The sequence below is a fragment of the Gobio gobio genome (assembly GCF_949357685.1).
Source record: "Gobio gobio genome assembly, chromosome: 14".
NCBI lineage: Eukaryota > Metazoa > Chordata > Actinopteri > Cypriniformes > Gobionidae > Gobio > Gobio gobio.
The window spans coordinates 28205808-28233334 of record NC_137107.1 but is presented as its reverse complement, the minus strand read 5'-3'; the positions used below and the strand labels follow the sequence as shown (position 1 = coordinate 28233334).

Sequence of the window (27527 nt, the reverse complement as noted above, 5' to 3'; positions counted from 1 at the left end):
ATATTTTTTTATACATAGATAGTTTTTGTACTCACATCCAAGTGTGTGCACATAAAGCTGTCTCTCAGTACTAAATTGAGGGGTTTTTTGTGCTTAAACAGCCATATACACACAAAATAATGTCAAAATTCCGGTCTTAGCGAGTATTCATGTAAACACAGTCAGTTATGTTTTAAGTGAACATAAACAGCTCAGAAAGAAAACACACGTGCAACAGTATATAGGATCTGTGTGTCAGGTTTTAAAGTGACAGCAGCCTAATATACCTGCTGCCACATTATGAGATGATATTAAAACTATCTATATGGCACTTTTTCCCCATGGTATCAATGTCAAAATTGTGGCCAGTGAAAATGCTGAATGACTAGTAACTTGAAAAGCCACTAGCCACAGTTGCTGGTGTGCAAAAAAGTTAATGTCAAGACCTGCTTGTGTGCTATATTCCAAATCAACTTTGTGACAAAATATATTCAGTGAGCTGAACTTGAGAACGGATATAGAAAAGAACAATTCATTCAACAATCACTTCTCTCATGAGGAAAGCTAGACTGGAAGTCAATATATTTTACATGAATAATAGCTTAAATTTCACCCTGTACGTCACGCAAGACTATCATATGATTTCAGAAGTCACATGACCCACTTTTATGATGCATTTGCACCTTTCTTAAAAGCAGTTCACATTTATTGTAATTGCACTGAAAAGAGTGACCAATTTTTTGGAACAAATAAAGGTACACACATGTTCGGAACAACATGAGGGAGAGTAAATGATTACAGAACTTTCGTTTTGGGGTGAATTATCCCTTTATCACCACATCGTTTAAAAAATGCTGATTTATTTTAGCTTTAAGACAATATTTTGGAGCTCAACTCTCTCTTCTCTCTGATTTCCAGTGTTTTAACTTGCACAAAACTAGTCACTGCAGGCTTATTGATCTAACAAAACACTACTCTTTTCGACAATTTCGTCTACAGCTCTGCAGATGAAAAAAAAAAACATGCTTAAATGGAACTGTATTATCCGCTGTGGTTTGATGAAACGCTGAGGGGCAGTTACATTGTGTAGTGCTTTGTAGATATCACAGAGCAGAGGGCGAGGTTCAAAGCATGCAGAGAGTCTCAGACAGAGAAGGAAATTGCTCTGCAGAATAATAAGGATTATCATATCGTAAGTGTTTCATGTCAAGGGGAATGAAGGGGGTGTTAATGCCGTTGCAGTGGTGATCACAATTAAAGCACTCCAGAACTCCACCTGAGGACGTGGACCATCTGCTAGGTCGCTGGCCTGTGTCTCTATCTGTGAGAGTTGTATTCACCGGCACTGAAGCAGAGAACCACCAGATGTGCCAGGCAATAGACCTAATGTAAACCATCTTTCAGGGGTACTAAATTACTCGGCACAATCTGATGAAGTGCCACGTAAACTGTTTTACAGTCTACTTTCCATCTCCCATTCTGATTGCATTAAGTGTTATTAATAAGGATTGGTTTTATAAGTTGTGTTGTATTTGAGACAGCGCTGATACAGAACAACATAAGATCATTAGACCACAACAATAAAAGCATTTATAATGAATATAAAACCGTATTAGTAGTATTTATTTGCAAATGTAAATGTTTTAGATTGTAAAACTACTTTGCACAAATAACAATGCACTATTCATATTTTGTATTATTAATAAACATTCATAAAGAATAACATTAATTTATTTTCATCTTTGTTTTGGGCTGTTGAGCTAAATCACTTTAACTTGAGAATAAATGGCTGTTATTTGCGAAGTTGAGATATTCTCCATTGTCATTTATTAAACGCTCAATGTTAAGGAACCGCTACCCAATTAAAAATAACATTAAAACATACAAATCAATAATTTGTATGTTACCTTGCTTACTGACTGTGACATTTTTTCTTATATTAGAAGACATTTTTTTACACAGCAGGTTAAATGCCCAAATTTGCCTTTGATTTTAGCATTGGGTCCTGAGCTGACCTCTTTTAACTTTGTATAATCTCCTATTTTCTCAGAGGCCATTTCCACTGTAGGTCTCCATAGGTGCAGCTCCTGCTTCGATGCTCTCTGATCCATAGCGGTCCGTGGTGATCACATTCATATTAAATAAGTCTCTGTCAGTGGAGTCTACCTGCCCTCTGGGAGCGGGGTGACCCGCACACAGGCTAGCAATCAGAGAGCCTGGCACACAGTCATGGAAAGAGTCCCTATTTGTCACTGTGAATATTTTAGCCGTCACCCAAGATGACCCTACTGCAGTGAGCTGCAGAGGTGGCATTATCCATCAGAAAACTCCCAGAGGTGTCCATCACTCCTGCCTCTATCGCTTACGTGACAGGCCTAGCTAGCTTTGTCATCACTCCATCTCCATACACATTTCCAGCCTCTTCATTCACGCTCATAGCACATAAAATGGAGAGGGAGCTCTCTTGCTTTGAATCGCTGGTCCCTGCAGCACATACCGCAGTAATGTGAATTATATAGTGCTCTTTTACGATTTCTGTGGAGGCAAGAGGCACGGATCTTTGCTCTGGAGGAGAGAAAGACTCACTCACGCTACCGGCAACATAGCTTTTGTGCCGTCCCTCTCTTCCTTCAGCGCTCTGGGCACTCTATTGGCTGAGACTGCAGGATGGCCTCTGGTGATACATCTCTGACAAGCACCTGTGAGCGCTCCCGTTCATCTTACTTGAAGCTCCATCTACGTCAAACTATGCCACTCACTGCAGACATTCCGCTGTTTTATAACGAATGGAGTCAATCTGTCATACTTCCCTGACTGTTAAAGCAATAGTTCACCCCAACATTTTAAATTAGGTGATTATTTACTCATCTTCAAGTTGTTCCAAAACAGCATTTTTTTTTGTCTGTGGAGCACAAAAGGAGCTATTCTGAATCATTTCCGACTTCCTGTTTACAATGGCCAACTTGAGAGTGAATAATGACTTAAATTTTGTTATGTTTGGGAAGTCGCTCAGAATGACTTTTATGCCACTTTTTAGGTGAGTAGTTACTATAAACGGTCATAGTATAAAGAAAAAGATTTGCGAATCCTAAAACAAAAACTGTCTAAATTGGTCTCCCAGCCCGGCCAATCTGTGTTTAGCTGGTTTAGCTGTTGAAAAGTGCCCAAAACCTCGCTAAAACTAGCCAAGAAACCAACCGGGCAAAACTGCGTGACCATCTAAGACCAGCAAACCAACTTAGGTTGGTGAAAGCTTATTTTTGTGCTTTTTTAAGCAGGGACATTGAGAAAATAACAGCATAAATGTTTGGAAAAGACACAAGAATGGGTAAAAGAGTGAATTATTGCTTTAAGAAGTCATTGTATGCCCTAGATATAGCAAGACTCTTGTTTCTGAGATAAACAACTTGATTATGACTGTTCATATGCAAAGAGAGAAAAGAAAGCCCGCAGAAACATTGCGCTATTGTTAGGATTTCTTCTGAAGATTTGCTTCAGAAATGATTTTCTTATTGGTTTGGAAACTCGTGACAAAAAAACCCAATCTGGACTGTCACCAGATGTGTGTAGCCATAATTTGACAAGTGTCAATGCTGCTGGCGGTCTCGGTTTGTCATGTACAAATTGATAAATGATTAGTAAGTGTTTGGAGTGCCTGGATCATTGTGCTGCCAATCACCTCTTAAATTCACGCAGGTATAGTTCCGGAGAAAGAGCGGACAACGCCATCAATCTCATCTGAACACGACCACATCACAATACCATTACGAGATACGGTCTCTACCTCGCCCATCGCCTCTTTTTTTATTCCACTGTGTAATGATCATGAGAACGCCTCCACAGTCAAAAGATCCCTGTCAGGGACAATGAGAACAATAGAGAGCCACAACAAGAAAATACTGTCACTTAAATGAGAAAAGCTTCATCACTGTGTGATTTGCTTTTGGTTGCATAAATAACCAATAGTCATTCTACAGTTTGACTGTTTTACAATTACTTCTTGCAAAACAATCAACCTCACACAAACTATGTGTTGCGTTATTATTCAAAAAATACATTGGGTGATATTTATGCCGTTTATTAAAGACCCAATAAACACCAACATTAGCCAACAAGGTTGCTGCCTATCCTACGAGAGTGAAATAAAGAGCTTGTTTTGAGATTTCTGTGGATTTTATGTAAAGTACCAAGAAGGGAAATGGAGAGATAACTGGAAACAGACTTTGACTAGAGGGAAATCTATTCCAAAATCCATCTTTTATACTAACGTGCTAGCATGTACGTTTAAATGGTGGCTTTTAATCAACAGACCCGAGGGAGCCCAAACAAATTTTAGTTTCAAGCCACGACCTAACACACCTGATTCAATTAATCAAGTTAATTCCTCCATGTAGCATAATTGAGTTGAACCAGGTGCATATTTACTGTAGGTTTTGGGAAGAAAGGCAATTTTCTCAATGAAGCCTCGAGGACTGGAAGGACTGGTCTAATTGATCTCATAGCAAAACTTTATCCTTGTTTGAGTAATGGAGCGGAATTCCATCTGGAAAGTACAACAACAGATATAACGTGAGCTGTCACAGTTCTCTAAAGCACAGGCTATAATCGAAACCTATTGCAAAGTGCTTTAAATCCAGTGAAAGTTTAACTTCATTTGCACCGAGATGTGAGAGTCCACTTGAAGCCACGTTTAATTCTCAATACATTCTTAATTAAAGACACCATGAAATGCATGAATCATCTAGTCTATGTCCACATCTGGACAAGTGTTGTAAATTAGCAGTTTTGCTATAACACTAGAAACAATGTATCTGGTTTGCCCAATGCTGTTGTTATGTCCATATCAAATAAATAAATAAATAAATAAATAAATACATCTATATCCTATAAAAGGTTTTAGCAGATACACACCAAAAATATAACTGAGTCACCAATGACTCAATCCAATCAAATGCTCTTTAGAAAAGATTGAACGTCTCCTCTCAGTAAATTAAAATTACCATTTGACTAAAGGTCAAATCAAGGTTCATGACTAAAGTAACAGTCTATTAGCTATTTAAAAAGGGATGAGCTCATCCATATACACAACTTCCTTCAGACATAGGAAAGAAAACAAGCTACAATCTTTTACTACCTTTTCTAAAGGCTTACTAGTAGATTTGGCAGGAGTGTTGCAATGGCTGAAATGGAAGTAAATGGAAAAAAACAAATAGAAATGTGAAAGAAAGAGAGCAGAGAGATGAAACACTTACTTTTGAAAGGGTAGCCTGATGTCCAGTGGAACAAAACAAGATGGAAAACATGATGAGAATCATAAAAAAAAACAGTGAACATGAGAACAGGAATAAATAAGATTGAGTGGAGGCCAATTCCAATTTGCCATTTTGGGGTTTATTTTATAGAGCAGTGAGAAAATCACCTTGCTGACTCACATTTAGCCAGTCTATACTATGTGAATGGCTTGCTAAGTGCCAAAATGGCAAAACTGGGTGACCCAATTAGCTGTTGTGAAATGAGAGTAGGCATTAGAGTGAATGTGGGGACTGTGAAAACAGGGAGTGTTGAAGCAAAGAGGAAATATGATAAGAAAAATAAGATAATAATTCATGTCAGCCTGTCTCTGACTTACATCAATGGAGCAATTCACTCCTGCCATGAGCTATTGTACTCCCAATAGAAGAATAAACAAGTCTTGTTTTGTGTTATTTTAACATTTTACCCATTTTCGAAAGATTCCCTCCTAAGCTTCTGGGTATTCAAATGGAAATCATGCTTACTGCCGCATGACTCCTTTTTTTGTAATGTTATTACAAACTGCTTTTGAGATGGATCAACTGAATTGGATCAATAAATTGGATTAATATAGCGACAAGGAAAAAGACTATTTCTGCAATTTAAACTTTAGTCACTTAATCCCTGAGTGCAAGAGGAAATTGAATAATCAAAGTAGAACTGTGTTTCTGCTCATCCCACATTTCTTGCAAACTGACTTTTCTAATCTGCTTCTGAGTGGAACATTCTGAGCCAGCGGCTTTGTGCGACATGCAGTAATTAAACCAGTAGATTTGTAGGAATTTTGAAAACTTCATTGCAAAATCTAAATAAGGATGATGTTTCATTAATGTAGAGAGCTCTGCAATCAAGCTCTGCAAACCATCCTCGTTTTTCACCTCACTTCACTCTTATATAGCTATGGAAGCCTGTTTCCACCTTAAACATGTCATTGTGAGATAAAGGCCCAGTTTCACAGACAGGGTTTAGATTATGCCAGAATTAGGCCTTAGTTCAATCAGGGCCAATACATTCAAGTAGCTCTTATAAACATGCCATAGAAAAAACAATACTGCTGTGCATCTTGAGACAAAACAATGGCAGTGACATATTTAAAGATATGTCAGAGCAAGTTGCTTTTAGTTAAAACAGCTCAAACATGCATTTTAGTCTTGGACTAGGCTTAAGCCTTGTCTGTGAAACTGGGGGCAAAAGTCACAATTATGAGGTCTGGTTTCACAGACAGGGATTAGATTAAGCCAGGATTAGGCCTTACTTAAATAAGGACATTTAAGTCGTTTTTTTTTTTTAAGTTAAAAAAAAATTGAGACAAACAATAGCACTGACATTTGTGTCAGTTAAAATAAAATGAACTAACTTGACATTAAAATATGTCAGTGCAAATTACTTTGAGTTAGGACATTAAATATTTAAATATTTAATTGCAATTTAAATATTTCCAATTGTGAGTTACAAGGGCACAATTATGAAAAATAGCCACCATTATAGGTTATATATAAGGTTTATGAGAATAATTCTCAATTCCCAGTTATTAGAAATAGTCAGGATTGTGAGCTATAAAGTCACAATTGAGGTTTAATGTTACAATTATGAATAATTAAAGTCACGATTATGAGATCTAGGGCCAGATTTACTAACAGCTTGCGCAGCGCAAACCCTCTTTTGCCGTTAAAAAACTACTGTCAGGATATAATAAAGACCCAAAGTGAAAAATTAGCACTGAAAAGGAGTGGGCACAGTAATTTTTGAGGCTGACCTTATTGCAAATGCTTTTGTAGGAGTTTCTCTTTCAGACACAACATTTATGGGAGGAGAGTATTTAAATCAATCATGCAAGGTGATTTACTAAGGTTTGCACTCATCAATTTACTGGTGTTTGCGCAATTATTTACCACCCCAAAAAAAGCATGTCTTAAACCAGACGGGTAGATTGCGTTGGTCATTATGGAAATGATCCGGTTGCATCTGTGTTCTTTCATTTGCACTTTCATTTGAACTTTCCACTCCCATCTGCGCATTTTTGGAATTGCGCTCTCACGCTAATTTGCCCTGTTTAGTAAATCTGGCCCCAAAATTTGCAATTATGATCAAATTACAAATGTTAGAAATGCAGTCATTAAAATAAATTGCATTGTTTCTTTAAAAAAAAAAAAAATCTGAGGCAGAAACAGGCTTACATTCATAGCACATCTAGTGAATATTTAGAGCAGAACCAATACAACTACTGTTAAACTAGTTAACCCTGAGAAATACCATCTCCAGCTGTTACATATTACAGCATACTGCTGTACAAATGTAAAATATATATGCAAAATATCATAGCTTCTTTGAGATTAGATCATATCATTGATATTGCAATTTCTGAGAGTCTGATCCTGATCTGATGGTGGATAAGAGGTTAAAGAGGGTTTCATCATCTACTCTACAGAAGAGTGCCCAATCAACATGGACGACACTTAACAGAGCACACAGCTCTCAGCAGACACGAGACACAGCTGTTGCCTGGCACATGCTGACACCAGCAGAAGAGCCGTACAGACAGGGAGGAGTGCCACATCACTGGGAAACACTGCTGAGGTGAGAGGCTGCAGTGACACAATGGTCGTCAGGAAATTGTTTAAACACACAGACGCACACACTAAAGTGAACACACACATCCACATATAAATACAGAAGTACACGCAGGACAAGCAATGCATCTCCTGGGAGTGAGATCCAGCAGGGTCCAGGGCAGGGATGCATTGTGGGTAGAGAGGTCTGCTGCTGCACTGAGAAGGGGGGGTTGATGGGTGAGGAGAGTGCTAGGGTCATATGATAAAGTGGGACTGAGAGAGAGAAAGACAGAAAGAAAGAAAGAAAGAGGCACTTACGGACAGGTTGGGTTTTGAAGCTTTCCGGGGCGCTGCTCTCTCCTTCACCCTTGCCGTTGATGGCTGATATCTTCACCTCATATGTGGTCTCTGGCTTCAGCCCAACAATAGTGATCAAGTTGAGACCTGATTTGGAGAGATTTAGAGCTCCAATAAAATATCGGACATCAAAACATAGAATAAGATGATTAAATTTGTCTAGTTTTAACAAAGCATTTCCCAAACCTATTTGACATACAAATATTAACTTGCCTTATCAAATGGCATATATTACTCCAGCACATGACTTGTAGCATTATAGAGAACTGATTCGTTTGAATGTTTTTTTTTTTTTCAAAAAGGCTCACATAAATAAATAAATCCTGATTTTAAGGGAAAATTTGCAGAATGGATTTAAATACAGTGAGAAAAAAAGTATAACCGATAAGCGTAAATATGAAAAAAAACAAATACACATAGGGCAAGTGGTGAGTGAAACATAATGGGTTATTCTAATTCTGAGAAAGTCTGCAGGACTTTTTGTGGGTCGATCTGTGGGCAAAGATACTGTGTGGGCCAAGTCATCACTTTCCCATCATTTTCCCAAAAGACCCTGCAAAGCATTTTGAGTTTCACTTTTGTTGTAAAATGCATTTTTAGTTTGATCAAAAAACAATTCTTCAATTAGAGTTATTATTCAGAGGTTTTCCAGAGGTCCCCATGCAGCATCTTACATTTCATTTTTGCATAATTCACCCATTAGTTCTTGTCCTCTAATTACATTGGACAATCCTTGGCGGAACAAAAGTTAACAAAATAATGGCCATGTTTTGTCTAAAATATACATATCTAGATATTAATTTATACTACCATTTAAAAGTGTTTTTGAAAAAAAAGTCTTGCACACAAACGCTGCATTTATTTGATCAAAAAGTCAGTAAAATGATAATACTGTATAATATAATTATAATGGAAAATACATTTTCTATTTTAATATATTTTAAATGTAATTTATTCCTGTGATGGCAAAGCTGAATTTTTTGCATTCATTTCTCCAGTCTCCAATGTGACAATTCTTCAGAAATCATTCTTATATGCTGATTTGCTGCTCAATTTACATTTCTTATTATAATCATAGTAAAAAAAACAACTGTTGTGCTGCTTATGTTTTTGTAGAAACCGTGACGCATTTTTTCAGGATTCTTTGATGAATATAAAGCTCAAAAGAACAACATTTATTTGAATCTTTTATAACATTATAAATGTATTTACTGTCCCTTTTGATCAATTTAATGCATCCTTGTGGAACAAAAGAATAAAAAAATCGTACTGACCCCAAACTTTTGAATGGTAGTGTGTGTACAGAACTGTTTAAAGAACAACAGCAGTCATGCTTGTGATATCGCTTTAGTTCAGTATTAGTTCGCTGTTCAACACTATTTTTTATTTATGTTATGAAATATGAAATGTAGTTTATAGTTTTTCATAATTTCACCCACAATTTAACTTCAAAAGTTCTCCATTTGAATGATTAGAAAATACATCAATCATACATCAATCATTCATCAATAATGACCAGAAATGTTCTGTTTGTGATTTTTTTGTACTCATTCAATCTGGTACCTTGTGTTTGAGACTATATCATATGCCAGTCTAATGCATTAGAGACTGACTGACAAAAGGTTGAGTGATCAAAAAGACATTGGGCGAGGAGGGGTTTGTGTGTGTGTAGGTGGCTGGTAGACTGATTCGTGAAAGGCTGCGTTCGTGTATGTGAGGCTTGTTCTGACGCATGTCCCAAGGAGGTCTGGCAGAGCGAGCAGGCTGTCAGCAGTGAGCAAACTGACATCTCTCCCCCCCGCCACCCCGAGAGACAGACAGTACCCACAGACAAACAGAGCACATGTCAGGCTGTGACAACTGCTCCGAGCACTCTTATTTAGCATTCAAGTGAACCCTGTCCCTTTCTCACATTTGTGCATTCTATTTTTGGTCAACTCTGCAATGCGTTTCATGCTTGCCAAGCAATATTGCCAATGAAAGGGTTTTTATGGCAGCGGGGAAGGTTATTTTGCTACAATTTGAAATGGCTAGCAGCTATGGAAAGTGTTTAGTTATTATATTGAAGGAGGCTGGCTGTTTGTGCGTCACAGAGACTTGCTGTTTTCTTCTTTAAGTGTAACACAGCATCTTAACAGGACGTGAAGCGACAAACTGACAAGCAATAAAAGCTCTTCCTTGTTAATCAAAATGTCTGTCCTAACTAGCTGCAACAGAAACAAGCAACACTACTTCAGATGTCCACAACAAAACCTCACTGGACCAAAATCCAGCTCCTTGTGAATGCTAAACCTCAAACATGAACAAACCTCAGTGAGATTGATTGTGTCATTTAAGAAACATCAGATATTTAAATTTACGGAAGCCCATTTCCATCTGAGAGTCAGGTTAATTTGCAACTACATATCTCACAATTGCGGCTTAATTTCTCTTTATTTTAACTTGAATGTAATTGCAACTTTATTGTAATTGTTCCTTTATTTCTTACAATGCCACCATATCCAAATATGTGACAATATTTGGCCATTGCGACTTTTTCTTTCAATGTGATTTTATATCTAGCAATTGGGACTTTGATACTTATAACTGTGATTTTGTATTTTGCAATGTGAATTTATATCTCGAAATTGTGACTTTGTTACTATTATAACTTTTTTTTTGTATTTCACAGTGTCTTTGTCTTGCATTGTGACTTTGTTACTCATAATTTTGACTTTATATCTCATAATGTGACTTTTGTATCTCACAATTGAGACTTATTAATCGTACTAGTGTATTTCGTAATGTGACTTTATATCTCGGAATTGTGAATTTATATCGCACAGTGTGACTCGCAATGTATCTTCTTATTTCAAAATGTCTTATTTTAAATCGCACAATTTACTCTTAGGCGGAATCAATCTTCGGGCACAAATTGCTCAAGGAAAACATCAAAAGGGCAATCTGGAGTACACTACGGAGTGCAAGAAAGTATGCAAAAACACACTGTATGATTTGGCTGTGGTTTTAATTTACAGCATTTTTGCTTTCAGCACAGACAGAAATCTTGCCTGCTATAAGACAATGTTTATTAAAAAAAATTGTAACTCAGTTGAAGTCCCTGTGCTAATACAATCATCTGAGAATCTGTGGTCATTTTGGTACAAAACAATGCTATAAAAACAAGAGCTTGACCTTCATACAAATGAGGAAAAGCTTTTATAGCCTCCCAAAAGCCTCATTTATCTTGCTTTTCTCTCTTCATTGCTTACAGTTCTGAATAAATGTTATTATAGCACATGTGTGTGTGTTGGATACTTACCATCCTCAACCTCATACTCTCTGTCAGTCCAGTCTCGGCCTGGTATCCTCCATTCAGCCTTGTACTTAAGGATAGGCACTCCTCCCATGGAGGCAGGCTCATCAAACTCCACCATTGCTGTGCTGGAATAAGGCTCCACGCGCTCGATAGAGGGGGCCGAAGGCACATCTAGAGAACACACACAAACACACTTATAAGCACACACTGGAATATAACTAGCATACTGCTCTGCGCACACAAACAGGGCACCACAAAAATGTGAGTGAGGCAATAGACAAACTGAAACAATGAAAAATTGTTATGGGCTTGGGGAACGGTTCACCAAGGGAACTGTTATTGCAGTGGCCAGTACAGTTTTTCCCTGAAGCACGAATAAAATATCTTTCAGACAAACCAAAATATTGTTTAAAGTGGTCATATCATGAGGAATTAAATTTTCTTTGAACTTCTGAGATAGAAGAGTTTGATGTACTATGAAAACATACTGTAACTTTTAGATAAAAACCTATAGAAACTAAGCTATAAAAAGGTTTGTTTTGAACTTCTGCAACCTTCGGACATTGGACAGATACATAAATGGGTAAACTACTGTTTTGAAACTAGATTTAAACACTGCCCCAAACAGACTGCAATTCTGCTGATATTTGACACGTTCTCCTTTAAATGTGGAAATGTTTGCCAAACCTTGAGTTGGCCCTGGCTGTGTCTGATGCTCTGCATATCCTCCCAAAGAATCCCAAAGTTAGAAACATGTCTCTGATCATTTTTTGTGATCAGCTCCCTGATCATTTAAGTCTTTAAGATCTTAAAGGGATAGTTCACCCAAAAATGAAACTTCTGTCATCATTTACTCACCCTCAAGTAGTTCCAAACCTGTATGAGTTTCTTTGCTCTGCAGAACACAAAAGAAGATATTTAGAAGAATGTTTGTAAAAAAGCAGATAGAGCCATTGACTACCATATAATTTTTTTCCCTACTATGGTAGTCAATGGTTGCTCTATCTGCTTGGTTACAAACGTTCTTCTAAATATCTTCTTTTGTGTTCTGCAGAACAAAGAAACTCATACAGGTTTGGAACAACTTGAGGGTGAGTAGATGATGACAGAAGTTTCATTTTTGGGTGAACTATCCCTTTAACAATTTGAGCGTAACGTTTCAGGGTGGATTATTTTATAATGCTGTCAGAATACAGCTTTACAAAGAAGCTGTTTTTGAAGGACAAATCATTTATAAACTATATTGGATGCAAACAGCAAATCCACAGCACATATTTCTTCATTTCCCATGCAACAAAAGGTGTTTATGTAGAAGTCATAAAGTCACAATGAAATCAAAATTGACAATTTTTTTGTGTGTAATTTTACAGTATATATAATAAATTATTTATCCGTGCACATCATTATTTGAATTCATGTGCCCTCAAAATCTTTAATCCAAATAACTTCTCCCATTTGCAATGACATATCTTCTCTGTCGTCCTGCCCTCACACGATACCCTCACTCACATAAGATTGCAGAAATAGCAACCCAAAAGGATCTAATCAACTTGCAAAGGAAAAAATTGAGTCCCGCACTGTCTCTTGTTTGAGAAGCCATTTCATTCGGATAGATGTCACAATATGGAAGCAAAGATGGTAACACTTTTTTTCGATAGTCCACTTCAGACATTCTACTAACTTTAAGTTATGTACGTATTCATAGTGGTAAGTATTAGTAGACTGTCTGCTTAATATCTGCTAACACTTTATTTTGATGGCCCTCCAACAGACTATACTGTATGTAACTTTGCAAGTACATGTCAACTTATTCTACTAACCCGAACTTAACAGTCGACTAATACTCTAATGAGAGTTAGATGACATGTAGTTGCAAATTAATGAGAGTTAGTTGACATATAGTTGCAAAGTTACTGATCACACTTTAGTTTAGGGTCCAATTCTCACTATTAACAAACTATTAATTATGACTTTTGCCTCAATAAAGTACTAATTACTGCTTATTAATAGTTAGTAAGGTAGTTGTTACGTGTACATATTGGGTAGGATTAAGGAATGTAGAATATAGTCATGCAGAATAAGGCATTAATATATGATTTATAAGTACTAATAAACAGCCAATATCCTAGTAATATGCATGCTAATAAGCAACTATAATAGTGAGAATTGGTCTCTAAACTCTAAACTAAAAGTGTTACCAAGTTACTAGTAGAATGTCTAAAGTGGAACCAAACAGACTTTCACAACTTTGTTTTCATGTCGCCTTCAAAAAAAAAAAAAAAAAATTGTTTAATGCTAAAAGTCAGAGAGATGGAATACAACTGATTTTGTTCCCTCTACAAAAAGATATACCAACATTACAATTCAACCTACTGTATATATGACTCTTTTAAAATGAATCTCCTTCCCTCACAGAACACGTTTACTCAGTAAAACACGCTTTTAGAGAAATGTGTCTTTATCGCACAATAATGGTTGTGGGGGTGTGGTGGCTCTAAAGCATGTGAGGTAGAAAAGAGGCGTCATTCCTGCACTGCCTCATCGCATTGAGACTAAATAATCACCTCACTGCCTTCCACACCATTTCACATCTGCCCCACTTTACAGAGCACCAAAAATATCAGAGGCAGCGTCGCATTTAACCGTCGAATCTGCAGCCTGAAAATTATACCCTCCTGTTTTTATTACCCAAGAGTCTCAGCCTAAAAAATACGAGCGCAGGCTCTGATCTAAGGCTAAAACATCTCAGTCTGGGGGAGATTTACCTTTCGTGTACCTTGTGTATTATGAATGGTACCAAGGGGGATTTTAGAAGTGGTTTTCCTGTGTTAAGACACCCTTTGTGAGAAATTTGTGAACAGCTAATTAGAGCCTCAAGAATGACGATAAATTGGGTTCGATAGTGATTTTTACCATGTTTCATATGTGTAACATTTTGTTCATCATCCTCTGAACATTCACAAACCTGCTTGAACCAAAATGAATTCCTTTGACTCTGTGCCGATGACATTAGTAGCCGTACAGTTGTAGTTGCCAAAGTCATTCTGGGACTCCGGAGTGACCTGTCAGAGAAGAAAAAAAAAGATACGTCAAGGTACCACCTCTCTTCTGACTTAGCTAGCATGACATAGACATACACTGGTTAAGGGAAGCTCATTGCCTTGGCAATAGCAGTGACCTGCTATTCTGCACTGCTGGCATTCAACTTGCTCGATAATTATTGAGTGACAGAGAGAGAAGAGAGACAGAGAGAGAGAATGGGAGCGTACTTCAACAGCAAAATGTGCCATGGGAACAGAGACAGGGACAAAGAATATATCAAGCTTCACAAAACGGTCAAAAATAAACTCACATGCTGTTGTGTACTGCATATCTTAAGCCACCTTACTGAGAACCATGAGACATAGCCCCGCTCACAAGTGGTGACATCATGTGCAAGTGTTTGTGGGAGTGTATAATAGTATTGCTGATTTATGTCATTTAGAAAGTGTACATCTGAGGGCCTATAATGGGTCAAAACCAGGTTAGTACTGAAGATTTAAGACCAGCAAATATTACCGTTTTTCATATTTAAATTTTTGTATTGAAAGGATGGTAAATACTGGTAAAATGTACCAGCGATCACATTTAAAAATGCACACTTTTTGGCATACCATAAAAATAACCTGTTGCCCATCTGAATTGCTTAACAATTAAGCTATCCATCTCATAGTGAAAACCATGTAGCCTACCAAAATTTCATTAACAGAAGAAGTTAAATCTGGGTACCGTCTTACGTTTTAAAATCACGTACGGGGTAAGTTTGGTCCCGTCAGCGAGGCTAACATGACAGTCACATGGCTGTTAGACGGTAAGCTTTTCTTTGACTATTTGCGTTTGTAAGAGTCTTTTTGCCTTCGTGATCTTCTAACATTACACTCTGACACACCGTATTTCTTGGCACACTCGTTTTACACGTATTTGGCGCTACCTATTGTTGTGGGTGTATTATTGATGTAAAAGTGTAGACCCTGAATAAAAGACAAACTCGTTTTTTCAGATGTATTTCTAAGAAGATTTTTTTTTCTTATATTCGGAACAATACGGTATAAATATTTAAATAAATTCTTTATAAAAATATAAAATCTGTAAATATTTGACTGTGACAAACAGGAAAGCATTTCTAGAATGGTGGTATGATCTAAAAATGTTCCTAAAACATTCCTAAAACAATTAAACGGAAAGTGGCTCAGCATATTAATCTCCATATTCAATGTAATCTTGTAATCGATTTGCTGCAGTGCTTGCCAATCAAACTTCAACAAACAGTATATAGTTTCCTGTGATTGCGATTTCTATAAAAAAACGTTTTAGGCAGACTTGTGCAGCATTAAAAAGTCACTTTATATTTGCGGCCTCTACAGAGAACATGTTATAAAATGTAATATTTTCTGTATTTAGATGCAACAGATTAAATATTACAATCTGTGTTTGCAAGACTCTAAAAACAATATGCTTCATGCTGGTCATTCACCAGTTATACAGAAAGCAACTTAATTATTATAATTAATGTTATCGGTCAGTAATGCGAAACCAAAATCAAAAAGTCAAGCTATGAAAAACTGAAATGACATGAATTATTCTGCCACACAATAAAAACAAGTCATTATATTCTCAGCACTTGTCGGCTGATATGTGTGTGCAGATGTGTTTACTAGCACTATTTTGTACATAAACGAAGAACATTGATCACGGGAAAGAAAAAAAAACAGTAATTATTGTGTTTTCTCAATGCAGTATCGGCAGGCACTATTGCTATGATTTAATATGTGCTGAAGTATACTGAAACTGATCCTAGAAAGTAATTATTAGTGTCAAGCATCTCTTTAGTGTTGAAACTTTAATGAGGGGGCATCTAAAGGCTGATGGGTTTGAGTGGTGATGCTGTACCTCTAGGAAGCTGACTGTGGGAGTGTTGTAGATCTTGACGTTGGTGGTATTAGCGCTAGGCAGCATCAGGCCGTCACGGAACCATGAAACAGAAGCGCCCGGGTGAGCGAGGGCCTCGCAGGTGATGTTAGCCGGATTACCTTCCCAGGTGAACACCGCCGCAGGGCCCTGGATCTTTGGAGCATCTGTAATTATACACAGTGTCAGCAAAGTGCAACCAACACAAGGACTGTTATAGAGAAAGACCTTAGGGCAAAGAATATGATGGCTTCCAGCTGACATGCATTAACCATCATCCCCTCAACTGCCTTTCACAATTACAATTTCTGATATCTGCTATTACAGACCAGGCGGTAGATCTAGCATATTGTCTGTTGAGAGTGTTACTCCCCTGATGTTCACCTTGGCTAACTAGACTTTCCACTCCAGGATTGATACATGCAGTTGAGTAATCACATTTCCCATAAAGCTGTTCTGATAAGACACATATCCACTCAAATCTTATCGCTATCTCAGGACCACAGGCTGCAACACTGCTGCTTAGATAATCTGGACACCCCAAAACATAATGTCTCTCTTTGGATGAAACAGGGAATGAAATCTTATCACAACAGTGGCTGAAATTAATATTGGGAAACGTAAGCCTCGAAGTGATTTCATGTGCAATTTTAGGGAAATACATTTTTATTGTGTATGTAAGTAAACAGCAAAACTTTGCATGAAGATGCTTACTTCGGAATTGCTAGAATAAACAGTCTTTCCTACTGGCTTTCAGCCCGAGACTCCATTTTTACTGTGAGGCTGAGCTCTATTTCAATAAAACAACAGATAAACAGCCAAGCAAAAGAAAAAAAAACCTCTTTCAAATGTAAAAAGTGAACATAAAGATATGTAGAGTCGTGTTTTTCCTCTAAACACAGAACAAGAGACTGGGAGTATGGGAGTGAACAATCTCATCTAGGATCATTTGAAGCAGACAAAGCACCTTTTCTTATCGCTAATTACTGCGAAACGCTCCATGCACTCAACCAAGAAGCTGATTACTCACAAACCGAGCTGTGGCAAAACTGCATTTCCACACAATTTCTATCAATTGCACATTGTGATGCCATCTCAGGAACGGATTTTTGGGTTCAAGAAAAAATTAATCCAATTAGACTTTCATTGCACTTCAAGCTTCACTTCCCTCCCACTTTTCTGAATTAGATTGTGGGAATGCTTTAAAATGCACAAGCAGATGAAAATAACTTTAAAGCTAGCTTTACTGTAATTCTCTACCTGGCAAATGGCACAAAAGTGCACTCAGCCAACTGCAGTAAACATAATCTGATAAAATAAGCGTTTGCTCTGAAAATTGAGTTTTAAGAATGTGAAGATGGCAGTATTTCATTTCATATGAGGAGCTCTGACTGTATAAAAAAAATGAGCCCAAAAGCTATAAAACGCATTTGAGTTTTTGGTGGATATCGACTTTAATTAGTTTGAAACAGACATATAAAAAAGCCCTCAATTCCTATCAGTTTCTTTTGTTATAAACTCAAACAAGAAGAAAAAAGACAGTTCAATGAATAACAATTGTGAATATTCTGCTAGATAGATAATTTCCATGCTTTTTAAGCGGTTTGTTTAGCTGGCCTGGGGCGAGTTTAGCTGGAGGAAGTTAGTTAGTTAGTTAGGATCCACACTCCAATTGTGATCCAAAATCCGATTATTTGTGCTTCCGATTGGAATCAGATCTAAATTATTGACTGTCCACACTGTGTATCGTAACTGTTCCAATCTGGTTTGTGTGTCCTGTGGCGCTCTTTCGGTTTCCTAAATATCTGCACTGGTTTCTATGGCAAAGACATTGCGTTAGTAGGCATATGGCAAAAGCAACAACCGCAGCAGCAAAGTGGAGGGGTTTTGTCTTATTTACAACGTGAAAATGTGTTGCTACCGCACTGGACTGCTGTCATCTCTGCCAGTCATAAAATTCAACGTGTCTCCATTATAATGTAATTTTCTGCTCGACCGGCACTTTGCAACAACACAACCTAGTTTCTGCAGTGACTTTCAGCATGTTTACTATAACAACGTCTGATATGTTTACGTTTAACGTGGCGTGAGAAAGTCACATAAACCATGCAAAATCCGATTAGAGTGGTCAGACAGAAACGGATTTCCAGAAACGCAGATTGAATAGGATTTCGAACCACATACGAATGTGGTTTCAGTCAAACGCCATTCATGTGATTTTTTTCCCATTCACACTTGCTAGATATGATAGGATTCCAATCGGACATGCACAAAAATCATATTTGGACTATTCAAGGCCATAGGTCCAGCATCCAAAACACAGTTTTGCTGGTGTTTTCAGCAGGATAGTGGCCAAAAAAGACCATTAAAAAAACACAATCTGTCATTGAGCTTTGACACATTTGCCTTGAACACAAAGGACAAAGAGAGAAGTTTAGTGTTTAGCTTACAGCGCACTTCCAGGTACATGCTCTGGATGTCCTGACCAATGGAGTTGCGGGCAGTGCAGAGGTACTGGCCGGCATCGGTGAACTGCACGTACTTTAGAGTCAGAGAGGACACACGGGCATCACTGCGCACAATCACGTTACCATCCAGACTCTAGGGGAAAAAAAGAAAATAGAGAGTGAGAGTAAGAAAAAGATACAATACCAGGAAATTAGTCACATTTAAACCTAAATGGCAGTGCTAGAGGCACAAAGGGGTGCTTTAAAGTGATATGAACATGAAAAATGTCATCATTTTCTCACCCTCATGTTGGTTCCAAACCTGTATGACATTCTTATACAGCATGAAAAATGTATTGTAAAAGTAGTCCATTTAACTTTTATATATTCCAAGTTCTTTGGGATGAAAACCCGACTAAAATGTAAGATTTTCCAATAAAATTGTGACATTCACCTCTTAATGAAAGGATCAGAAATCATTCAACTGATTCACTGAAAAGATACCAAGAAAAGGTTTTCTTGTGAATAACAATTTTAGGCCTGTCATACAGGTTTGGAAAGACAAGAAGGTGAGAAAATGATGACATTTTTCATTTCTTCAGTGAAAAAACGATCCAGGTTTTTTCTATCATTCCTTCACACAACTCCAGACGCCAGTTGAAGGGAAGAGGGACGGTATTTCTTTGTTTCAGCCTCTGTCTAAGGGCTCAGGGGGGTATTTTGGGAGACAGTGAGGCAGGGATCAATAATGAAGTGGACCACACAGCAGGGGCCACTTTAAAGGCCTTTCTCCTCAAAGCCTATTTAAACAGCACAGCTGGGAAAATCTGCTAACAGTTTTCCTCTTTGGGCTCCATCCCGCATACAAGCGCACGCTCTTTAGCTCGTTCTGCATTTACTCTGCTGTCCATCCCTGGTTACTATGGTGATCCGAGATCCTATGGTTGGAGGGGCTTTGAATTCAGCAATCAATGGTAGTTCCAGCTGTTACAATGAAAACCCGGCATGTGTTTCATCGCTGCTCAGTGTTGTTTGCATTTCAAAGCCTCTCTTGCTAGTTTTCATAGCAGTTTCACTAGTTTTTAAAGGCAACTAAAAAGGCCCTTCTGATCAGCTTACAAAAGGACCGAATTTACATCTTTACCCCGCTAATTCTTTCATACATATTAAACATGCAGCTTTTATGACCTCATGCTTATTGAGAACAATGTGGAATTTTTGTTCTTTTAAAAGTTCATTTGTCACACCACATGCCCATGAAGTGAAGGAAAACATAGTTTAAAAAGGAAATGATGACAAGTTACAGGACCTACTTTAAGATGTACAGTTTCCAATTGAAACCCTAAGATGCCACAAATTCTTGCATTTTTTGTTGTGTTTCATGAAACGTAAGAAAAGTTGTTTTCTCAAGAGCATGACATTTTCTTCACAGGTGAAATCAAAAATAAATACGATTTTTTTTCTCTTTTATTTGGAGTCGGTCTGTTTCTTCTTTTGCACCACAAAGTTAAAATGAAGGTCTCACACGCGTTATTAATTTAATCAAGAAATGTGTCAATGACCATGACACTACCCATAAGTTATCCCTAAAATCAGAGGGGAATGATAGATGAATAACACTGATGTAGAAGCACCTAACCCTGGATGTAAGCCTAAACTTAGTCTCGCGTAGCTAGACGTTCAGACTGATGGCAGGTCTGGACTCTATCGCAACTTTCATTGGTCAAGGACCGCCCAAGTAGCCTGACAAGCGAGACCCACATTAAAATGTTGGGTCTGGGAACTCACCATTGGCAGGGCTCAATCCGAGGGGCGGGATAAACGGTTGTCTTTCAAATTCCCTCTGCACGCAATAGGATAGCGCTACAACCAACCAGAGCAACGAAGAAGGTGAAGCGGAGCTAGTTGATAGATTAAACCTTGGCCGTATCCGGTCGGCAAAACTCAGAACACATCTACCTTTCTTAAGAATGACTTCAGTGCCGTTCTTTGTTCTTTTCTCAAAGAAAAGCTTAACTCCAAGTCTTCCAGAGTCGCGACCAAAGCCGATTCGAAAGACCGCCAGCTTCTTTGTTTACAAGTAGCACCGCAACTCTGCCATCATTATGTTAGACTCTATACATGTTGTGATTGGCCTGACCAGAGTTTAGTTTTTCCAGCTCGCAAGCCAACGGAGAGTTGCTAGACTACCCTGGCTGCAAATTAGATTTACTGCCGCTAGGGTACGTCTAGATTTCTAGGCTACTGCCCAAGAGGACTTTTGACTAACATGTAACGCAACCAATCACAGTTCGTTTGGTTCTGCGTCATGTTTAGCGGCGTGAAAAAGTAATTCAATAACTTCATGTCCCTTCAATAACAGACTATATCTATAAATTATTCATTCAAGAATGTTGTGCAAGTTTACTGCAACAATGGAGCCGCAAACTTCACATACTTTTGAAAACGCAGCATTTAGCTGATCCTGGTAAGCGCTCATTGTCACAGTTGTAAACACGACACCGTTCCTCTTCCACAAGGGAGTTTGGCTACAAGGCATTTGTTTCCAGGCGGACCGTTAAAGAACACGACACGCACGTCTCCCGGACATCCTGTAGAATTCAACCAATCAGATGACGACTTTGAAACTCCAGAAGTGTTTCCAGATAAGTGTGCCATATGCATCATACGTTCATGCCAATGGTCCGTGGGCGTGATGTCTGAGGCTGAAACTTGCCCCTCAAATCTGATTGGGTGATTGGAATGTTATTCCAAGATCAACAAAGATGTTGTACTTGGTGAAATCAAGTTCAGCATGTCGTAAAGTGAGCAAAATATTTTAATATATGCTTTATTTATCATTCCATATTTTTAATATATATTTGGCTCTCCATTTAATTGGGTACACATTTACGGCTAAGCACCTTGTGAATGGGACTGAAAAAAAGTCCATGGACATATTATGTGTCAACTAATTATATGTTACCCATATGTCAGTGACTGACACATGCAGGTTCCACGTTGTAAACTTCAAAAGAAGAAATCCATTGGAAATCCACAGATTAATGACACTGATGTAATTTACAAGAAAATTAATTGACTGAGTGCGTCTGACTTGCATAATGTGACCCATGTTAATCAGAGAGTGCAGCCTCTTCCATGACACGTTTAAATAGATTTATTAGTCATGCCAGCTGACACCATATTACTCAGTTAACAAACATGAGTTGCTACTGCGCTGAAGCCACCGGCCATGATAATCACATGGATACTCAATCCCGTTCATTAGCTACAGGACATTTAGTGAGAAAAAGTGAAGCTGTCACACCTAGGTATTAACAATAAGCATAGTTGACATTCATAAGCAGTATTCAATGCAGCATAATGAATAAAATAAGCCTGGGTGAGCCGGATGCACTCTCCATTTTTCGTGCTTAGCGGAGCGTACTTTGTTTTACCTACGCTACAACGCTGTTATTGGATGTACATGCATACTGAATAAAATATGGGATGCTGTTTTGAGCAAACAGCTCAGCGTATGATTCACATTTTTCTTTAAGTGAAGCCACTGCAAAATGTGAACATTAGCGTGCACCTTTCATCAATGCCACAGACAGTCCCCTGACAGCATGCGAAAGACAGCCGGGAAATAAGATGTTTCTGAAACCTGCAGTGGCACTTCATTTATAAAGTGCCTGTTCAATGGTCAGTGAGAAATTTGACTGCGGAGCGGAATGGAGTATACGCGGCGCTGAAATCCAATCAATTCACAAACTTGATTGAAGGTGTGGTGGCTTAGTCACGATCTGAGGGATTGAGTGCTTTAAGTAACAACCAGGGTCTCGACCATAAATTCCATCCTGCTTGTGCCTCACGTTCAGAGGGCTGTTAGCATGCAGGTCTGTCGAGCGAGTCCCCTCCCTTTGCATAGTAATTGACAGTAAGCCAGCAAACGCAGTGTCTCTCCTGTTATATGCGTGTACGTAGGGTTGGTCGCATATAAACCTTCACGATTCCTTTGAACGTTAACCTTGAGCGCTTCCGGCAAACCACTTTGTGCCTGTACCTCCTCGTCGGTTGTCAAATGTAGCAGAAAACAGAAGCGAGGAGAGACAGAGAAGGTTTCGGCTTACATTTCAGCACTGAAATGCAATCACGGGCCGGTGCGCATCTTATCTCGCCTAATAGAGAACGCAGGAAGCCCCATTCTGCCCATCCGTTTCTCCTGAAAGAGCAGACAACCAACGGTGGATCAAAATCAGAGCTCACATTCAAGGTTTTTTTTGTGTGAAAAAAGGGATTTTTTTTCTTTTCCCTTAGGAGAAAATAGTAGGTGACGGCAATCATATTGTATGACTGCGCTGACATAGAGACAACGTTAAAAAAGGTGTTGCTGACTGTCTGTGAGGAAAGGGAGTCAAACGGTGTCCTGCACTTCACATTTCACGCTAACAAGAAACTGTAGGAGCACTCTAGCACAGACAAGATGGATCACAGTGTGTCCAAATGCGGAAAAGAATAAATCTGAACTTTTGATAAAAATGGCCTAGCTTGGACTGATGAGAGACATGTTGAGAAATAGTTGCCCTGAGGTGGTCTGCAGCAGTAAAAGTCTAGACAGTGAGCAGGACAGACGATCCAAAATTGAATATCAATTGAATTTGATCAAGGTCACATACTGTAGTACGTACATACCGGTTACTGACATCGTTACTATCAGAGAGAGGAAATTATATATTAACTTTAGAAGGGCTGTCAAAATATGGAAGTGAAATTATTCATGATTCACTACCTCGCTAATATTCTGCTGAACCAGGTTGATCACATTAATATTCACTAAAATTCATTTCACGTATATTTTTTTTGCTTGGATAGAAAATAAAACATACAATATCAAATACAAACAGAAAGCTTTGTTTTTTTCAACAATTTATAATTTTTATTTCCCAAAAAATTAAAAGCAATCTCTTTTTTTTATGATTAACTTTCTATAAGTATCCTGATAAAAAGCATCGCCATTTCCACAAAAATATTACGTGTTAAACAATGATATTATTAGATCTATTAATAAATTACAATTTTAAAATACTTTAAAAAAGAAAACAGTAAATGTGCATACAAAAATCTATACAATGATACTGAGAACATGCTGGTAGAACACACTTATTAATAAAATATATATATAAAAAAATGATTAGCATAATATTGCATGATTATTAGATATAACCCATTAAAATCAATTCAATGCCATTTGAGTATGTCTAAAAAGCAGGTCTGTAATAAAAATTTGCTGTAAAGTTTATTTTTTAGGTTTAATTTGTTCTCATGTTTGATTGTAGAAGGTTTATTAAAGCTATTAAAGTTATCCAGCTGTGGGCAGTGAGTGGTTTTCTCTTTTCCGGTTAATATTCGTGAAAAAAATAGAATGTGGCAGGTCATTTACATTTCAAAGCAAACATATCTGATATCCTGGCACATCAAACATTCACACATTTATTTTTTGTTTGCATTAACTAAAGACTTAACCAACAACTGTGTTTACATTAACACCTCGGCATGATGGGCATTTTGAACAAAGAAGTGCATTTGACCATTAGCGGCTGTAGCATTACGGCGAGGCACGAGTGCACTTCACAGAGCACGTGCACAGTGTGTGTGAGCATTCAAAAGCAGCCGCCTGTCAGCCACTCAACACTTGAGTACTGCCTTTACAGAAAGATTGAACTCCTCAATTTTTAGTTTTAAAGCATCAACTCGCAAACTCTTAACTATTCCAAAACTCTTGATGCAGTAATTTCCTTGTCTTTGACTCAGAGGAAAAGTGCATGTTTAAAGAGCCATGGTGCTTTTTATCTGTACTCCTGAGGATTAAAAACATGAAGTGATGTGTGGGCAATCCCATAACTGCGGCCTTTCATCTCAGCAGATCAGATAAACAGTCCTTCCCACACAATCCATATGCATCTGAATCATTCTTAATCAACAGTGCAGAACACTGATGAATTCTCTCTCTGACAGATAAATAAAGCAAGTAAAAGAGACTAAAATTTCAGATCCAAGCATTGCTCAAACTGTGCATCTACAGCTAAAGTCAACATGAAATCAAAATGAACCTATTTACTTTCTTCTTAAAAGGATAGTTCACCCAAAAATGAAAATTACCCCAAAATTACCCGAGATTTACTCACCCTCAAGCCATCCTATGTGTATATGACATTCTTCTTTCAGACGAATACTGTCGGAGTTATATTAAAAACTTCCAAGCTCTTCCAAGCATTATAATGGGAGTGAATGGCAGCCCAGAATTTGAAGCACAAAAAAGTGCATCCATCCATTATAAAAGTAATCCACATAGCTCTGGGGGGTTAATAAAGGCCTTCTGAAGCAAATCGATGGGTTTTTATAAGAAAAATATCCACAAATTTAACACGTAAAGTAAAATATCTAGCTTCTGGCAGACTGTCGTCCATATTCAACTTACGAAGAAAGTGTAACTTGCGCGATGATGGCGTTGGATGTAGCATAAGTGTTTTGAACTGCGAGAGGCGTTACACTTTCTGCGTAAGTTGAATACGGAAGGCGGTCTGCCGGAAGCTAGATATTTTACTTTACAACGTGTTAAATATGGATATTTTTCTTAAAAAACCCATCGATTCGCTTCAGAAGGCCCTTATTTACCCCCTGGAGACGTGTGATTACTTTTATAATGGATGGATGCACTTTTTTGGTCTTCAGTCATTATAAAGCTTGGAAGGGCCACAACATTTTTTTTATATAACTCTGTTTGTATACGTCTGAAAGAAGAATGTAAAATACACATAGGATGGCTTGAGGGTGAGTAAATTCCGGGATCATTTTCATTTTTGGGTGAACTATCCCTTTAATGCAAGTTACTGGTCTATTGTGAATGATTCAAAAAAGTATTTGTAATCTGTAATCACAATGGAAAGAGAAAATACTTCCACTTCCACTTAGGCCATGCAAGCTTTTGATTGATGCTAACCAATAACCAGGCAATATTTAACACATTTGGTCTGGTATGCATCTTCTTTTCCCAACTCCCAATAGATAAAATACTGTCCAGCCCTATTTTTCCATCATCCAACATCCTGTTTAAAACAAACGCGCCACATTACAGAAGTAAAATGGGTTTCATGTTGAGTTTAATGTTATTGTATTTATCTCTGACATGTGGCGTACAAGTTTTAGTAAGGCATAAGTGTGGGTTAGTATATTTTTGTTAACAGAAGCTTGTGCTGTCTGAAGCTGGAGTTGGTTATAGCTGTGTTAGTGTCTCTTTTACTGCTGCTACATTCCCCTGTCTGAGTCTATGGGAGAACACTGAGTGTTGGCTCATACTCTAAAGAAGTACCTGGCATGTTTCAAGCCTTGAAGCCCTTGCTCTAACACCCTCTTTATTTTCTTCCCCAGTCCCTTGAGAAAGTTTGTCCAAGGGGAATTCGTAAAGGAAAAAAAGGTCTCAGTTATTCTACTAAGAAATAAAAAAACTTCACAGCTTAGAAAGACCTAATAGGATTGTCACAATTTCTGTTTACAGAAGCTATCCAAAAAAAGAGCAATATGCTTCATATAAAGAAATGAAATGTCATGACAATCATTGTAGACTAGGGATGCCATTTCATCAGATGTGATGTGCGTGGGTGTGTGTGTCTACAGGATTTTGAAGGTAAAAGAGAGCCAACACTTGATGTTCTGGAGTGATAAAGGGCTTCTCTAGGATTAGTGAGCATCCTGGCTACGTGTGAAGCAGCCCTACCTTGTGTTTCTCAGGTCGAGTCCATGAAGCCTGGGAAGACAGATACATGTAAAGCAAAACATGACAGAAATGACAAAAAGCCTTAAAAAGAAAAATCAGCAGGCGCTCAATTAGACAGGCATCACACATGCACGTTATTCAGAGCAGACAGCTTGAGAAGCACCAAAGTCGATGATTTGACTTTACAAAAAAAAAAACTATTTTTAGTAATTATACCATTCCCACAGGAAATAGACTTTTTAATAATAAACTGACTTGTATGTGTATAATACCTTTTTCAAGATGTACTTTTTGAAAAAAGGCTTTTTGAAGACTTTATAAATAATTGTTTTTATAAAGAAAATAAGATTCATATCGCATCTTTCTCATATTTAAATTTTTGCATTGAAAGTATGGTAAATACTGGTAAAATGTACAAATGATCACATTTAAAAATAAACACTTTTTTTGCATACCATAAAAATAACCTGTACCAACATTTTATTAACAGTAGAAGTGAAATCTTATTGTAAATCTGGGTACCGTCTTACATTTTAAAATTACGTATGCTGTAAGTTTGGTCCCATCAGCGAGGCACGCAAACAGTCATGCGGCTCTTAGACGGTAACCTTTTCCTTGACTATTAGCGTTTTTAATAAGACTTTCTTTTTGCGCTCGCAATCTCCATAGTTCTTGGCACACTCATTTTACGTGTATTTGGCGCCACCTATTGTTGCGGGTGTATTATTGACATGTAAAATTCTAGACCTTGAATATAAGACGAACCAGTTTTTTTCCCAGATATAAGTTGTCTTATATTCAGAACAATACGGTATATATGACCTTGAACTAACCTTGTGTCACAGCAGATGAGAAGCACATAATCAAACATCTTTTTTTTAACTGAACAACAACCAAAC

At 37.8% G+C, this 27527-nt stretch overlaps 1 protein-coding gene across 5 annotated transcripts in view; it reads right to left on the bottom strand.

Moving 5' to 3' along the window:
- ncam1a (neural cell adhesion molecule 1a) overlaps positions 1 to 27527 on the bottom strand; it is a 272664-nt gene that overhangs the window by 46684 nt on the left and 198453 nt on the right. For 3 of the 5 annotated variants that reach the window (XM_079834798.1, XM_079834797.1, XM_079834799.1), the window contains exons 9-13: positions 18876 to 19026; positions 16408 to 16592; positions 14444 to 14540; positions 11482 to 11649; positions 8142 to 8267 (exon numbers count right to left, since the gene is read on the bottom strand). In XM_079834798.1, coding sequence (XP_079690924.1) covers positions 8142 to 8267; positions 11482 to 11649; positions 14444 to 14540; positions 16408 to 16592; positions 18876 to 19026 — 727 coding nt within the window. Of the gene's footprint in view, positions 1 to 8141; positions 8268 to 11481; positions 11650 to 14443; positions 14541 to 16407; positions 16593 to 18875; positions 19027 to 26628; positions 26659 to 27527 lie in introns of all 5 variants that reach the window. The other 2 variants (XM_079834796.1, XM_079834795.1) reach the window with 1 other exon arrangement.